Below are 18,499 nucleotides of genomic sequence, written 5' to 3' on the forward strand. Positions count from 1 at the left end.
GTCAGCCAGATGGGTTGTTAATTACTAATCACAAAGTCACATGGTAATTCCCTTAAGACTATCTCGCTCAGTTTCCAGGAGCTTGGCATCTACATCCTTAATACTGTTGCTTTCAGCTAGATTTGAGCACAAAACCTCTGGAAAACTAGGCCAGGCTAGTATCCTTACCACTAGACGACATTGCTCTACAGTATATTGATATAGTTAGTTGCTTTTGCTGATTCTTATTGCTTTCAGGGCTTTCAAGGCCCTGATGGAGCCTTGGGTACTGCCGGACCCCAAGGTCCGAGAGGGAAGACGGGACTTGATGGACAACGAGGTTCAATTGGTGAACCTGTAAGTAATTTTCTAGATAATTAAATACAATACAGTACATTGAAGATGTACCTTTGAATTTCGGAAATACAAATGCTTAAAAAGTTATCCTACTCTGTTTTTCAGGGATCACCTGGTGTTAATAATAACTTTCCTGGACAAAAGGGTGTGATGGTGAGTGAATATAACATGGGAATATGTCTGGACGTTTACAATGATCATTTACATACATTACATTATCTGGACATTTACCTTTACATACACTTTCAGCCTCAGCCAAAATCACCTCTTTCATTACCACATGCCTTGCTGCCTATTCTTCACCCCCCCCCCAACTTAACTCCCTTTTCCTCATACTCCCTACCCCTTTTCTTCCTTGTCCTCCCTCTCCTTGTCCTATCCTCAAAGGGTGTTATACTAAGGTTTGACATGCATGATATACTTCGTCCCAGCTGAAAGCCATTCGGTGCTCAAAATGTCTTACCTTTAAGTCTTTGTTCTCATACAAAATTGCTCCATCTCTGCATGTTGTCATCATGGGGAACATCCACGCACTTACTGACATTCTAGTGATGATGAAGTGTATCAACTTGCTTTTATCTCTGCTCCTCTCAAACGTGAAACCTCGTCTCAAACATTGCACCAACTGGCGAATGTTGGAATGGTTATTTCCCTGCCAGAGATTGCCTGATGCTTTAAATAAAAGAGTATTTTAATTAGTGTTTTAAAATTTTCAGCAATTTTATAAAGTGCACATTAAATGCTTTTTCAATGGAGGAGCTCATTTCATTTTTGCAGTAAACATCATGCCATTAATTTTTGATCAAATAAAATTGCTTTTCTACCAATTGTTTACAACCATTGCGATATAAATGAAAGTAAGCATCCCAATATACATCAGGAAACCATGACGTCATTGGTGTTGTCATTAACATTTAAAAGAGAAAAACAAAATTTATTTCAGTAGAATAACTAGCAGCCACAGGCTGCACTCGATAGAGTAGAATAACTTAACAGATTCTTTGAAGCTTGTTGAACAAACATGTAAATAAAAATCATAGGTCACAATTGTGGATCGCAGGAGATGGTGATGCACTGCTTGTTTTGAAGTCCTGGATGGAAGAGTGAGACAGTACCTCCTTTGGAAGGTGGTTCCATAGATGGGAGAAGAAAATAAGAAAAGAGTTGAAGTGTGCAATCAGCCTGCATTTTGGAAGCCTAACCCGCGGGATGTTACTGGGAGAAAACTTGCATCTTGGAGTCGATAAGGAAGGTCAGCGGACTGACAGAGCAGAGGGAGCCATGGAGGAAATAGATGGTAGAAAATAGAGACCACTGACCTGCCTGTGATGTGAGAGCAACAGACCTTGTGCTTTGGCATCATCGCAGGAGATTCCAATAATTTTGAGAACTTTAGATTCCACAGAACCCAGAAGAGACTGATGTGATGTTGGGGCACTGGCTAATAACGGAGAGCAGTACTCCAATGAGCTACGGACAAAGGCATTGTAGACTGTGAGAACACCTAATTTTCCAAGAAAGACTTGGATCAACAGAGGATGACTTGTTTTTGGCTGCTTTGGAGCCCAGCTTTGCTCTGTGGTTGGCCCAGGAAAAATCATGGCTGATGGTGAGTGCTCGAGGTTGAAGAGTCTTATCCTCTTCCGGTGGATGACCAAGGAAATAGAGAGGTGGGTTCATTTTTTTAATGCATGGTCAAGGCTCGTGAAAGAGCAAGTACACCAAACAGATCAAGACATAACAGAAAGAAAGGACAGTAAAGAGAGAGGGGGTGGGGACACCAACCACAATGTTGAAAGACAAGATAGAGGAGACGTGGACAAACAATGGGTGTCTGGAGGAATTGGGGTGGGGGCAGGAAAGGATGTGTGGGGTGGGGGGCAGGAAAGGACGTGTGGAGTGGACAAGATAGATACAGAGGGAAATTCCCAGGAAGAAAAAACTGGAAATTTGGAACGGGGTTGAATAGGGTAGAAAAGATCATAGTTTTGGATTGGGGATGATCTGAACTGGTGGTGAACAACCCTCTTGAAGACCTGGATGAGAGGATGAGATTGAAGAGAATGTGGAAGTTGACTCCACAAGCAAGAGAAAGGAGGAAAGGATGAGTAGAGGTGAGAAGTGATCCTGGATTTAGGTAGTTTCACCAGAAGGGGGCTGATGGTGGACTGTATGTACCCTGCAAGACCAGAAAGGAGGCAGTAGAAGACAGAGAGACCACTGACCTTTGACTATCTTTCTGGAGCGAAAGCATGAGACGATGAGATTTACCAGAATTGAAGAACACCCAGGCAAAAATGCTACAGTTAGAACTAGAGTATATGAGAGTTGTACTCTCATATACTATAGTAGTCTGGAGAGAATTACTGCAGGAAAGGAAACTTATTTTTGCCTGGGCAGCTTCCATTTATCTGACCAGTGTCTAATCAATATTCCATATATATATATATATATATATATATATATATATATATATATATATATATATATATATATATATATATATATATATATATATATAGAGAGAGAGAGAGAGAGAGAGAGAGAGAGAGAGAGAGAGAGAGAGAGAGAGAGAGAGAGAGAGAGAGAGAGAGAGAGAGAGAGAGAGAGAGAGAGAGAGAGAGAGAGAGAGAGAGAGAGAGAGAGAGAGAGAGAGAGAGAGAGACAGACAGACAGACAGACAGACAGACAGACAGACAGACAGACAGACAGACAGCGACTAAGTCAGAGACAGCTGCATCTGCTGTCTGCCTATCAGAAGGATGGGGATAATGTACGAAAATGCTGAATTAAGATGGATTGGATAAGACAAATTGCAGTTTTTTGCAAACTCGTTAATGCAAGGTTTCCACTGTCGTGCGATCCGTTACGTACGCCACGATTGGCCATTCGTAGCTGATCATGGAATTTCTCTGAAAGTCTGTTCCCACTATCATGATGCGCGGCACGATTGAAATCGTGGTCTCACAGAGCGTGGTGTTTGTCTTGTCTAATATCGATCCCGATCACCACGATTAGGAAGCACGATGCAATGCGATCCGTCGCGCCTTGTTACGATGCAATACGATGATCCCGATTGACACTTGATCGTGTTGATCGTAGAAAAATTTTGAACCGTTCAAAAATTTTCTACGATTAACACGATTGCCACGACTGACCTCAAGATCTGATAAGATCTGATAGGATCACTATGATTCGTCCACAATTAAGACCACGATTAGTGATAGTGGGAACCTAGTTTTAATCATTTTAAAATCAAAAAAGTGAATACATGAAAGGAAATTTTTAAACAGGATGAATAGGGATATTGTATTTCTTCTCAGCTAATCATGAAGTTTCATTACGCCATGCACATGGATGTGGATATTTTGCTCCTTGGACATAGCACCCTTTCCTTAGTGAATCAAAGCATATCTCTCATGCCAGACTATGTAGTATGTATTTATTCACCTTTGTTACAATCATGCTACAATTGTTGGTGTGTATTTTCCAGAAGCTACTGCCCTTCAGTAAAGGAAACGTTGATCCTCTCTCTGGTCATACGTTCCATGATGTTAAAATACTGCTATTTTGCTTCAGTCCTAGATTCTTCTAATTAATCTTTTGTTGTAATCTTCTCCTTCTCCTTCTCCTTCTCCTTCTCCTTCTCCTGGAGCTCAGTGCTACATTCATAGCAAGCTCATTACAGTGTCATAAGTTTAACATTGGTGAAGCACTGAACGACAGAGCCACAGCAAAATAGTGGTGTTTTAATATCCAGCAACAGAAGGCGAGACATGGAAACGTTTTTTTTCTTTAAACAGTGAAGTCAAAATAATTAAGTCTCATGAAACTGTTCATAATCGGGTACCTGTACATGCAATATGGAAATGGATGCCCTTTTCTGATAAAACCATTTTGCTCTGTTATTGTTCCCTGGTTGTTCCAGACCTACTGGATCCCCCCAGCCTCACCTGAGCCATAGTTGCAGCATTTTATCTCCAGTACCTTCAAATTACTGCATGTAGTACTGTGTGTATGTATATATATATATATATATATATATATATATATATATATATATATATATATATATATATATATATATATATATATATATATATATATGAAAATTTAATATTGTACAATCCCAGTTAACTGAGTGGCCATTCAATATTTTTCAATGACCCCAGCTATGGTGATGGAAAGTTGGAGATTGTGGCCTGTGCATAATGTGCATATGATAATTGGCCTCACTGTGTGCAGGGTTCACCAGGATTTGTTGGTCAAATAGGCCTTCGTGGATCTCGAGGTCCTCCTGGCCCTGGTGGTGCACTTGGCGATTCCAGTGCCCATGGCAGCAACGTAAGGCAAATATGTAATGCATCTCATCACTGTCTGTCAAGTCAAGTCAAGTCTTGCATCAAAATTTGAATATCTTGTAAATTTGGTTTTTCAGGTACTGAAGTTTCACCAATATTCACGTCATAAATGTGAAGATGAAAATTTATGTCTGCAGCTTGTCCAACCTCCAAAATATCAGTGAGATGGATCAATATGCATGCCGAAGGCTTACAATGGTGGACATTCTTTTTAATTCATAGTCGAAATGGTTTGGAGCATCCTCGTGGAATTTGGAGAAGTTTTTGTACTTGGATGAACACACAAACAAAGATCTATACCATAAAATACAACATCATACAATAAGTTTATTTCCAGTCATTGATAAAAACATACGTTTCTAAATACGATATAAATAAGCATTGCCCAAAAGGGTGCGAATAATTTATAAATCGTATATACATTTTTCATTACCCGGCAGAATCAAATGTCATGTAATTATCTAGTTCCATCAAGTCATGTTCGACTTCTGGTGACATTCATGATCAGATTTCAACAAACGTCCCTATCCTGTACTGCTTCCCGAAGCTCTGGCAGAGATAGCTTTGTTGCAGCCTTTACCCCAACTATCAAACACGTACAAGGTCTGCATCTTCCTTTTCTTCCCTCTCCCAATCTGAATAGCGAGGTTGATTTCTCCAGACTTTCGTTTTTTCTGTGCACGATGTGTCCAAAATATTACACTTTCTGTTTTCGCATCAAGTGTTTCTCATGTACATTGTGGTCCAATTTCTTCAAGCACTGATTTGTTTGTTCTTGTTGCAATCAATGGAACTTTTAACATTCGTTTCCAACAACACATTTCAAAACTGTCAATCTTCTTCCTTCTTTCCTTTCCTTTGTGTTTCATGGTCCATGACGCACATCCATACGCACATCCATACATACATTACTAGCAACTGGAAATACCAGACCATCCACCAGCCTCATCTTGGTTTGTTTTGTCATGTCTTTGTCTTTCTAAATGTTCATCAATCCTGACATTGCTGTCCTCACAAACACAAACCGTCTTTTAAAGTCTCCTCCATATTCTCTTCTCACTTCAATCTTAGAACCCAAGAAGATGAAACTTCCACTTTTTCCACGTGATCATCTCCCAATTTGAACACATGGATCTTCTCAGTTGACAAGATTTTAATCTATCTTTAGGTTTAAATAAAGATCAGCTTTTCACTTTCCTTATTAACTGTCTGCAGAATGTCATCGAGTCCTCTTTACTCTCTGCCAAGAGAGTGGTATTGTTAGCATAACTTTGGTTGTTGATGCATCTTCCTCTAATCCTGACTCCAGCCTCAATGTCATCCAAGTTTGATATCCTCATGATATACTCTTTATGCAGATTGAACAAGTAAGGCGAGAGAATGCATCCCTGTCGGACCCCTTTTCCAATACCAAACAATTATGTCTCTCCATACTGTGTCCTTACCGGAGCTTATTATTCCATGTTGAGGCCTCTTATCAGACATATCAGGTGCTCCAACATCCCTATTTCTCTCAACGTTATCCACATCAATCTATGATCAACACAATCAAAAGCTTTGCTGTAATGTATAAAACAGAGTAACACAATCCTTTGGTATTCCCTTGCTTTTTCCATGATCCACCTCAGATTTGTGATTTAATCTCCGGTACCAATACCTCTTCTGAAACCCGCTTGCTCAATGGGTATTTCTCTCTTGATGAAGTTTTTTTTTTTCTTCAGCATTGAATGATCTTTCGTAATAATTTGGTGGCATGTGAAATCAGCTAATGGTTCGGTTGTTGGAACATCCTCTTGTATTCCGTTTCTTCGGCAATGGTATGTAGACTGACTGTTTCCAGCTTTCAGTTCCTACAATGTTGCTCCAGATCTGTGCATTGATAGCTGTTAAAATTTTGATTGCTTCCTCCCCGACTACCCTAAAGGGTTCCATTGGAATGTCATCGACACCTGGTGATTTCTCATTTGCCAACTCTACCCAGGCTCTACGTAACCTCACATTCGATCACCATCGGTTCTTTCTCATCTTCTCTTTCTTAAAACGTTGCCATCATATTGCTATCTCATTTGTGCAGAGTTTCCATTTCATCCTATCCTTTTCACCCGTGTTTCTTTGTCAGATATTTTCCTGTTCTCCTCTTAACGACCCGAATTCTCAACCTAAACTATCCTGTGATCTCTCTGATGTTTTAAAAACGATCTCTTGTTTTTCCAGCTCTGTTGTCACTTTTTCTTTCGATGTATGCCTCTGAAATATTTACCTTTGTGTTTCTTAGCTTGTTGTTGGAGGTCAGCATATAGCCTCTTGATGTCCTCTCTTGACACCCCTTTGGTTTTCATCTCTCTCCCTGTGTGTGCAATATGTATTGCCTCTTCTGATAGCCATTTACTCTTCTTTCCGTTTGATTTTGAGATGTTGCTTTTGGATTCTTCTTCTACGATGTGTTCAACCTCTTGCCACAATTCATCTGGCATTCTGTCAAAATGTTCAGCTTTGCAAAATGTTTATTTTCTAACCTTTGTTGCGTATTAGTTACATATATTTTCAAGGTCATATCTGGTTGGAGTTTTCAATTTTTGTTTTTTTCACCATTCTCAATTTGACTCGTAATTTTGCCACAACGAGTTCAAGATCTCTCTGCACTTGGGTTGGTTGAACCATGTATTTTCAATTACGAACTCTTTCTCCACACAGAACTCCAGCATTTGCTGCCCTGGCTCACTTTGAATTCCAGGTCTATGCTTTCCTGCAATCCCTGGTGCTCCTGCTTCTCAATTTTTTGCATTCCAGTCTCTCATAATAATTAAAACATCTCCTTTAGGTACATATTCTATCAGTTCCTGCAATTTTCCATAAAACTCCACATTTTCTTTATCTGCTGCAAGACTTTTGGCATATCTGAATGGTGGTGGTGTTCACTGGATGTCTTTTCACCCTCACTAATATTAACCTCTCATTGGCTGGATTGTATCCCAGTACTGACCCTGACATCTTCTTGTTGCAAGTCACTACCACTCCATTTATTTTACAGGTTTCGTGACCAGAAAAGAACACTTTGTAATCGTCAGATTGAAACTGCCCCAAACCAGTCCATCGAAGTTCACTTATCCCCAAAATGTCAGTTCTTTTCCTCTCCATTTCTCTCTTTATTACAGCTAACTTCCCCTGATTCTTTGACCTTACATTCCATGTTCCAATTTTGTGAAAGTTTGAGAAGTTCAGAGTTCGAGTTTCAGTTTTGGTGGCCTCAGAAAGTGGATTTCCTTGTCAGTTGGATCCAGTCCCAGTACAATGGCCAGTCCTACTCAAGAAAACACCTTGCTCTTCCCCAGTAGCCATTTGGAGCTCATCATCTGGCACCATTGGTTTATCCCTTTGATTTCTGATCATAATTGTGTTCTTGGCATAATGGAAGTGGTTTGTCATTGCCTTCTTCTGGACAGTCTCTCTGCAAGACGAGTGATGCCAGCCATTGTTCTCCATTAAGAAAATCCTCTGCCAAGCCTAGCATCAAGCCCATCCAGCCATTACTAGCAACATGTGCCAGCTGCCTGCATGGCCATCCACCACCTGTTCCGACGGCTTCACATAACCCTGATCGGGAGGTGAAAATTGGGGGAGCACACCTTGCCCAAGGGTGGCCCATGGAGTAAAACATGCAAAAACCACCTCTTTTAAAAAGGATTGGTGCTTTTACCCCATGAAACCCTTAGCATTTGGTTTAAAAACACTTGAACCACAAGGCAGCGGCAGATTTCGATGCAGAGTTTCCTTCTTCGAGATAAGCTGCCAACCAAGGTTAACTCGCCCCATCTGCCCAAAGGACGTGTGTCATATTATGTGGAATTATGATTACGTGGGTCATATTTCATGTCATATTGGATTGAAAGCATGGATTTCCTCTCTGAACACAAGGCTCTTGATGCTGGAATTGCATGTTCAAATACAATGGATGTACCATGTTGATTTATTAATTGTCCCTTTATGAGGGCAGTTGAAGGTTGACGTGGACATTTTTCTTGTTCAACGCGTATAAATAATAGTTATTTGCTGGAATTTTGCACAATGTTATTGTCTCTGGCAATGTTCAAGATATGCAAGAACATTACTGAACAAAACCTTAAGGTTGCTGAAGACGCTTAGTTAAGGCTGCTGAGGAACAGAAGTGTCTCAATACATTCCTTGTGAGGGAGAACATCAAACAGGCTGAAATTAATGGGATGTACTCATGTTCAAATAGTATACATTTAATAGACATTCTCACATTCAAATAGTCTGTACTTAATAAACGTACTCACATTCAGATATTGTTTACTTAATATGCAGTACGTACTCACCTCTTGCTGAGTGATACAATCACATCTTCCACCCTAACCCTAACCCTAACAAGATACAATCACATCTTCCACCCATAATTGGAGTAGATAACCAACCAGCTCTCACATAATCAATTACCCCAGGTGGCTGGGATTTCAATAAGTTAACCCCTGTGCTCTTCCAGCCAAAGAAAGCTGTATAAAGCAACCAAAAGAAGCGCCCTTTCATGGCGTTATGCATGGTACTGTTGAAGCTGACCAGGTTATTATAATTCAGGCCTCAGCTATAACAATTTTCTTGAAGATTGCAGTGACATTTCTATAGTTTGCAGTTGCAAGGTTGAAGAACCTGGTTCTGTTCTTGCATATGGCAGTTTGGCTGCGGATAGCTATCATTTCTTGTAAGCGCGGCCATGCCGCTGATGCTGTGCTCCTCTCTCAGTACACTGGTTCTCATTTTGCCAACCTCAGAAGGACGACAGGCTGAGATTACAGAAAGCATGACCTCCTGGTGTTAATACAGCATCTCTTCCTGTTTTACTCCTGCCCTGTGGTCGACTTTAAAGACAGAGCTTGGAAATGATTTTTACTTGAGAAGTGTTTCACAATATCGTTCATTCCACCATTATGGACAGAAAATGTTACTCCACAGATAGTTCCCACCTCGTGCTGTCATTGCCATAAATAGCAGACATTACCTCACCGGAAAAGGGACGTCATTGTTCCCCCCTACACGCATGGAGAAAATGTGATTCTTCCAAAAATATTTGAATTGACACTAAGCCTTCTTGGTCTTTCCGGGTGAGTCTGATTCAGTATGTGCTCGTTTGGATGACATTTCCCTAAAAATAAAGAGCTTTCGCACCCTCACACTAAGGATAGAGTTAGAGCACATTCCCAATTAGATATCGCTACACGATGCACCTGGAAGGCCACCGGCTAACCCCATACGATACTACGTGTATCCGGACTCAAATTTTAGTTTCGCTTGTTTGTTATAAACCCCACACTGGATGCGACAGTAAGTACTGTCATCCAAGTCTTTCAGTCGGTGTCGTCAAAGAAATCGCAAAACAAAGATCGTCGTTCAAGTCATGTGATGTATGCCTGTAAAGGTTGGACAGGTTGTGTTTGCCAGACCAATGCAAAGCATTTTATTTGTCCGTGTATTCACATGCAGGGAGATCAAGGACCTCGTGGCTTCAAAGGAGATCGTGGGCCCAAAGGACCGCCTGTGAGTTGCATGTTTCATCGTTTCACATCAACATACAGTACTTAATCAATAGTGGAATGAGCAATTTGTCCTTTCATTTTGATTGGCCCTCAGTGGAGACATGCTTTATCAAAACTTCATTTCAATCGGTAAAAGGTACGAAAGGGTGCTTCACATTTGAACTTGACCTTTGTTTCTCCTTGAAACTACTGTAAGCTTGTGTGTGAAATTACAAAAACAATTTGGAGAATGCTTTTCATGGTCTTCCCCAGCTTTGGAAATGCACTTGACTGCTCAGAAACTGTAACCTTTCATATACATTTCAGTGTAGAAAACTTATAGACTTGTAATTGTACATACAGTAGCCATTGCAGGACCTCATTCATGAAAAAAACAACAAAAAACATCTTGCCCACAAGATGCTCACTCGCCACCATCTTGATTAAAGTAGGAAAAACATCATTATAGGTATCGGTAGCAAACAGTACAAAGACTAATTCTTTCAAAAGTAATTGATCAACATGCATTACTCTGTCTTTTATTTAACAAAAATCCAGATAAGATTTGAATAATCCTCATATTTCTGCAAATATATGTTTCTAAAAGTGCCAATTTACTTTGTTTCTCTGGTGTTCCTTATTCATGTGCACTTGCTTTCAGGGCTCTGTAGGGAGCATCGGAGGACATGGTCCATTGGGCCAAGAAGGAAAGCGTGGACAACGAGGAGACCCTGGCCTTCCTGGAATTCCAGGGCCTCTTGGAGAGATGGTATTGTCTGATCTAAGCCACCACTTTCTTGCCCTCCAATGTCACATTTTATCACCAAACCACAAACCCCACTCTCTGGATAAGAATAAATATAAGTTAGCAATTGGGCTGACTGCCACAACAATGTGCAGATGGCTTTGTAGACTCCAAGAATAAATCTGATTGAGACATACAGGGCAAGTTTTTCCTCACTCCTGAATGAGGCTAACCCTGACACTTATTTTTTTATGATTAGGGAGACCGTGGTGCTCGAGGTGTTCCTGGACCGGACGGCACAAATGGACCAATGGTAAGCCAGAATTTTTTTTCTTAATACCGGTTTCAAGGTTCATGGAAGAGCAGAACAACAGAGGGCAAAGGTTCAACAAACAGAAATTGTGGTGAAGGGGAAGCAGGTGAATGAGAATTCACAGATACACCAACGCAAGAGGAGAGGATTTGCAGTTAAAGGGGGAACTGTCTCGGTGGGTGTAGAAATGTTCAGAGGTGGAAATTTTAAAACACCGTGAGGTGGTGTTTGGCATCACACTTGAAAGCCTATAGTGCATGAGACAGGCTCAAAGATGGTTTCATACACGAGAGAAGAGAAAAACAAATTAATATAGGTAAGCAGTAAGCTTAGGGGTTGGAGAGGAAAACAAGGTAAGAGTTTCTAGGAGAACAAGTGACACTTTGGGGAGGCAGGGGTTGGTTGGAGATGTGAGAGGGAAGGAGGAGCAGGACCAGAATAGTCAGTAAACACATTTAATAAAGCACAAGACCACCAACTTGCCTCCAGTGAATTAGAAACAGACCCTGAGACAGCCTCATGATGCAAAATGCCAATAACACAGAGGAACTAAAGCACTATGCATTAAAAGGGGAAAAATTGGAAATGGCATCACCAGCTGAGACATTGAGGGAGATAGATAGATAGATAGATAGATAGATAGATAGATAGATAGCTAACATTTTGTTCCTCTTTATTACAAAGGAATTCCACATGATTACAGACAATTATGTGAAAGGTTGGATGCTAGACTGTATGGAGAGCTCCAGATATGTCTGGAGAGATGGCCCTGATCTCATGTCTGACATTGAGAGCCTCCAGCATTGTTGGGAGAGTAGAAGCAGCATGCCCACGGTAGAGTGACATCATCTGAATCTGAATTGATCATCATCTGAGATGAGGTCGTTGGAGAAAAGGAATGACTTTATGGCAACTGCGATGATGAATTCCATGACCTTGCTGATGATTGGAAGTAAACTCAAGGGTATGTAGTTAAGGGGATCCGTTTTTGCACCTTTTATGTTATGCAGTGATGTTGGTTGACTTCCAAGCAGATGGAATATGACCTAGATCCTTGTACACTATTATAAGATGAGGACAGCAAATGAAAGACCTGGTCCTGTGGGGAATTCTGAGATAGCAGACAGATTTGGGCGAAACTTGGTCGCCATGTCGGGTGTGTGACAAGGAAGAAATTATTCAATTTCAGTTAAGATGCGGATCCGGATACGATAATTTTTTTTAATTTTTAAAGTGATTGTTCACCATCGAGAGATGGGACCAAAACGATATATAAAGAGACGTGACAAAAGTAAATAGACACCTTAAATTTCTTCATTTCATCTGAATAATGTAGTTTTGCTCGGTGATTTGTACTAATAAATCGACTATTTATTTACAGAAACGAGTTCCTGGGTCTTGTATGACAATTAACTATGCCTCAAACCCACAGAGCACACGAACTTTCCAATTTTCAAAGAGGACGAATTGTTGGTCAATCGGAAGATGGAGTCAGCCAGCATCAGATAGCTTAGAACCTTGGCATTCCACTTTCTATGGTCAATCGGGTGATTGTCTAATTCACCAGCGAAGGCAAGGAATCCACAGCTTCCCGTTCTGGTCGATCTGTGCCCTCAGAAAGGAGTCTTCGAGCTGTTGAGCTGTCCATTGAGAAAACTCCCCGTTGCAAGGTAGCAGATGTTGCAGAGGAGGTTCAAGTTCGCTCAAGAACTGCTGTGTGGTATTTTCATCAACTGGGCTACTATGGGAGAGAGAGAGAGCAGCTTGGAGAAAAACTCTCTTAGACCAGCCAATATTCAAAGGAGAAAGAAGTGGGCTGACAAGATGGCCACCTTGGAGTTTTGGCAAACTGTAATTTTTTTCAGATGAGTACCAATTTGCTCAATTTTCTGACAATAGACGCGTATGGGTCTGGAGACTTCCCAGTCAATAATTCTCTTTGAACCGATTGTAGCCAACTGTCAAACACGGTGGTTTTTCAGTGATGGTGTGGGGAGCAATCTGGATTGCTGGTCGGTCAGAGCTTGTGGAGTGTGTTGGCAACATCAACACAACACACTATTCTATTCTTGAGGATGGATGTCATCCTGTCTTCTCCACTGGTCAGATGGTCAAAAACAACACTCTGTTCATGGAAGATGGAGCTCCATGCCATGCTACAAAAAAGACCACGGACAGGACAGAAATGGGATCAAGCGACTTCCATGGCCAAGTCAGTCTCCTGACATGAATCCCATTGAACACCTCTGGGCCATATTGGATCGAGCTGTGCGGAAAAATTCAGGGAAACCAACATCACGGGCAGAATTGCTTAACTTTTTGCGGGAAGCCTGGGCAGAAACCCCACAAGAGAAAAATTCGGAACTCATTAGTTCTATGCCTGAAAGAGTAAAAGCATTGAAATCTGCAAATGGCAAGTCAACCAAATACTAGTGTATTAAATGTATTAAAATGGATCAAATATACTTCAAATGTTCAAGAAATAAATTCTTTTAAAATCATGGTGTCTATTTACTTCCGTTATGTCTCTCTGTAGCATGATATACGAGTATTTCAGAAGGTTGTGGACAAGTGATGACAAATCTAGGTGGATGAGTTAGTTGAGTAGGTGACAATAACAATCCAATTTGATTTTGGTTCAGGTCTGGATCCAAATCCGTCCTTTCCTTGGGATCCAAAATGTAAACTGTTCAGCCTGGTGGAGGAGGTATGCACACTACCGAGTGTCGTTCTTGTTTGTGAAGCAACACCATTATCACTTGAACCAAACACACGATTTTGATGAAACTTGACCACAACCTTCATCACCTGTAATATACCAAAGTTTATCGACTGCATCAAAATCTGCGCTCCTTAAAAGGGTCTGGGGGGGGGAGTGGTTTACCCCCCAAAATAGGTATTTGCTCTATTCTGTGAAACCACACAAACAATTGAGATGAAACTTGACCACAACCTTCATCACCCGTGATGTACCAAAGTTTGTTCATGGCATGACTTGAACAATACAAGACTTTTGTATCAGCTGTGTTAAAGGTCCTGTGTTGAGGTCCTCTGCTAATAAGACAGTATGATTAAAGGATGCTTTGTATTTTGAAGTAGCATTGGTGGTACCATACTTATTATCCCCACAGTTTTTATATAAAAATAATAGGACCGCACGTTTCTGTCAGGTCAGGTTCGATCTGTGACCTGCTACAGTTACCATGTAAACCTGTACTAACCTGTTCCATGGTCGGGTTGTCGGCGACTAAACCGTCTCCCCCACCAGGTTTTCTGGTGAGGAGGGTGTTTGGATATGGACACCCAGCAGGATTAAAAACAAAACCTGTCAAAGGGCGGAGGAGCTCCTTGTGAGCCAACGGCCATCCATATCTAGTGCCCAACTGTGTCTGCGGACGTCCTCCTGCAGTTGGGTCACTTCTTATTAGGAGGTTGGTGGCAGGATTTGCACTCCGGCCACCGTAAAACCCTTCATTCCGCAAAACGCAAAAACGCAAAAAAATCTGAAAACCCACTCCGTGGGAGTACCTCCTGTGCAGCTTCCCTTCGCAGGGCAGCTCACCGGATGATGGGATTGGGGCAAAGCCTTCGGGACCCCCAATCGTTGATAGGAGGGAAACCACGGGGTAACATCCCTGGGTCAGATTGCGGGAGAGTGTGTCGGAGTGGTGCTGAGGTGTCGTCCACCAGACGGCGGTCTCCTTGGGTTAACCTGAGGCGGTCCCTTTGGGTGGGTGCCTGGAATGTACTATCCCTAAGAGAGGATGATCACCTGTCTCTGTTATCATCTGAGCTCAAGCGTTTGGACATCGGGATTGCAGCTCTCTCTGAGGTTCGGAGACCGGATTGCGGCGAGATAATGGTGGGTGGTTACACCTACTATTGGTCTGGTCGCTCTGATGGTTACCATACCCAAGGAGTTGCTGTAGCTGTGTCCAATAAGCTGACCCCAATGATAATTGAGGTAACACCGGTCAACGAGCGTATTATGAGATTAAGGATTCGTCACTCCTTAGGTGTCATTTCCCTGGTCTCTGTTTATGCTCCGACTGAGGCGAGTGATCTCAATGTGAAGGATGCATTCTACGCCACACTCGAGTCTGTGGTTGATCAGTGCCCCAGACGAGATACACTTCTAGTCTTGGGGGATTTCAATGCATCGACTGGAACTGATAGGGATGGTTATGAGGTGTGTGTTGGTCCCCCATGGGTCAGGAACTATGAACCAGAATAGCACTAAGTTCCTTGACTTTGCAAGAAGTCATGGACTTAGGGTGGCTGGTTCATGGTTTCAGCGCCCACAAGCTCATCGCTGGACTTGGTATTCCAACGCTGGCGGTGTGGCAAAGGAGATTGACCATGTCCTCATTGACGGTCGTTGGAGGATGATCCAGAACTGCAGGGTCTACCGGAGTGCTCAGTTTCTCAATACTGACCACAAGCTTGTTGTAGCAACTCTAAAGCTGCACCTTAAATCCTGGAGAATGGTACCATCCCAGCTGAGACTGGATGTTGCCAAGCTCAGGGATGAGAGAGTAGCTGAGGAGTTTGCAAACAGGCTGAGTGGACACTTGGGGGGTCTGGGTGCTTTGGGGGGTCCTGAAGAGTTGTGGAGCGCCTTCAAGACCACCGTCCTTGATGTTGCCGGTGGATGCCTTGGAGCTCACCGCAGGGCAAAGAAGAATTTTGTCTCTCAATGGACACTGGATACCATTGACCAGAGTCGCAGGGCCAGGCTGAATGGCAGAGCTGAGCTGTTCAGGGAGCTGAGGTGTAAAACTGTACGTGCACTGAGGGTGGACAAGGAGGCCTATGTGTGAGGAATCTGTGAGGGGGTAGAGCATCACCTGTGGACAGGTGATTCTCGTCCCGCTTACAGGGGAATTCGCGCATTACGTTCATCCAAGCCCATCCCTCGGAGCACTACAGTTCGAGCAGAGAGTGGTAGGCTCTTGACAGAGGAGTCTGAAGTGAAGGCCCGCTGGGCCGGTTACTTTGAGCGGTTGTACCAGGCTGATCCCCCAACTGTCGAGTTGGACGTCAAGGGTGTTACAATCCCTGCTGCTGACCCTCGAATCAACTGTGGTCCACCTACGCTTGTGGAAACACGGGCTGCGGTGAACCAGTTGAAACGGGGCAAAGCTCCAGGGATCTGTGGCATCCATGCCGAACTTCTCAAGGCTGGTGGAAATGCTGCACTCGTGTCGTTGCATGCAGTTTTGTGCTCTGCCTGGAACACAGGCATCATCCCAACTGACTGGAAGAGGGGCCTTGTTGTCCCTCTCTGGAAAGGGAAGGGTGATCGCCAAGACTGCAACAACTACCGAGGGGTGACGCTGCTCTCAGTGCCGGGCAAGGTCTTTGCTCGGATAATTCTCGATAGGGTTCGCCACCATCTGCTTGAGCACCAGCGTCCAGAGCAGTCAGGCTTTACACCAAAGAGGTCAACGATTGACCGTATCCTTGCACTTCGTGTCCTCACCGAACGCAGACGAGAGTTTCGGCAGGGGCTCTTTGCAGCCTATGTTGATCTCTGTAAAGCGTTCAATTCAGTGAATCGGGATGTCCTCTGGAGGATTCTTGGTCTTCGTGGGGTGCCACCAAAACTGATCGATCTGATGTCTGAACTCTACTCTGGTACTGAGAGTGCTGTGAAGTGTGGTGGTACCATCTCTGACTTATTTCCAGTTGTTACTGGAGTTCGTCAGGGATGTGTACTTGCCCCCACACTTTTCAGCACTTGTATGGACTGGATTCTAGGGAGGATGTCGGAGAGATCAAGTTGCGGTGCGTCATTTGGGAATGTCAAGATCTCGGACCTTGACTTTGCAGATGATGCAGTCATCTTTGCGGAGACTTTAGATATCCTTTTGGGGGCCCTCGAGGTGCTGAATGAGGAGTCGGAGCCGCTGGGATTACGGGTTTCTTGGGTCAAAACTAAGATCCAGGCTCTCGGTGACATCTTGGATGCTGCTGTCCTGTCTGTGTCTGTTTGTGGTGAGGATGTTGAGGTCGTGGAGAGATTCACTTACCTTGGCAGTGATATTCATGTCTCTGCTGGCTGCGAGTCAGAGGTCAATAGACGTCTGGGTCGGGCCTGGGGAGTCATGGATTCACTGGATCATGGGGTGTGGCGCTGCCGGTACCTGTGCGGGAGGACGAAAGTCCGAGTCTTCAGGTCCTTGGTACTTCCAGTCTTGCTCTATGGGTGCGAGACTTGGACTCTGACCAAGGATCTGAGATGGAGACTTAATTCCTTTGGTACCAGGTCTCTTCGGAGAATCCTTGGCTATCGCTGGTCGGATTTTGTGTCCAACGAGCGGTTGCTGAGAGAGACTCGGATGAGATTTGTTACCTGCATAGTCCGTGAGCGTCAGTTGCGGCTGTATGGACATGTGGCTCGTTTTCCTGACTCTGATCCTGCTCACCAGATTCTCTCAGCGAGGGAGTCTCATGGGTGGAGGAGGCCAGTGGGTCGACCACGTGCCTCATGGTTGCAACAGGTTGACCATCATCTCAAGGAGATGGGGATGGGCCTGGCATCTGCCTGGGGGATGGCCAGACGGAGGCCCCTGGAGTACCAGCGGAAAGTGGACGCAGCGACGTGCTGTTCTGGCACATGCTCCCATACCTGACCTGACCTGACCGCACGTCCTGAAGCTCACCTGGATCAACAGCAACAGTCTCTCAAACCCCCTCAGATCTTGATTTTTATCCCCCGCCACGTGGCGGAAGGGGGATATTTGTGTCACCCAGGTCGTCCGGCTGTCCGTCCGTCCGTCCGTCCGGGCATCAACATTTATAGCTGTGAGTGCGGTAACTCATAAACTGTTCGCCATATCGATTTGAAATTTGGGTCACACATGTACCACCTGAAAAGGAAGAACCCTATTGATTTTGGGCGTGGCCGGATCCAAGATGGCTGACTGGGGTGGCCATCTTGAAAAAAATGTTTTTTGTAATAAATGGAAAACCGCTTATCTGATTTCATTTATTTTTGGTTACTACGTTCCTCACCCCTGGGGAACTTTTTTGAGATGATGACCAAATGGTGTCTTGTTTCCAATTCACCTCCCTCATTATCTGGAATACGCATGACCTTTTTCATTCAATGGCGGGGGATTCCCATTTCTCTGATGGTATATTTTTTTAATGCCATGAACAAACTTTTGTACATCACGGGTAATGAAGGTTGTGGTCAAGTTTCATCTTAATT

At 43.3% G+C, this 18,499-nt stretch overlaps 1 protein-coding gene across 1 annotated transcript in view; it reads left to right on the forward strand.

Moving 5' to 3' along the window:
- Positions 1–18,499, forward strand: part of LOC147022025 (uncharacterized) — a 233,652-nt gene that overhangs the window by 98,332 nt on the left and 116,821 nt on the right. The window contains exons 19-24 of the mRNA XM_085892576.1: positions 238–336; positions 442–489; positions 4,582–4,680; positions 10,194–10,247; positions 10,887–10,994; positions 11,230–11,283. Of these exons, the coding sequence (XP_085748702.1) occupies positions 238–336; positions 442–489; positions 4,582–4,680; positions 10,194–10,247; positions 10,887–10,994; positions 11,230–11,283 (462 nt within the window). The remainder of the gene's footprint in view (positions 1–237; positions 337–441; positions 490–4,581; positions 4,681–10,193; positions 10,248–10,886; positions 10,995–11,229; positions 11,284–18,499) is intronic.

This window comes from Eptatretus burgeri, chromosome 8, assembly GCF_056783735.1.
Source record: "Eptatretus burgeri isolate ZD-2024b chromosome 8, Ebu_testis_v1, whole genome shotgun sequence".
In the NCBI taxonomy this organism is placed as follows: domain Eukaryota; kingdom Metazoa; phylum Chordata; class Myxini; order Myxiniformes; family Myxinidae; genus Eptatretus; species Eptatretus burgeri.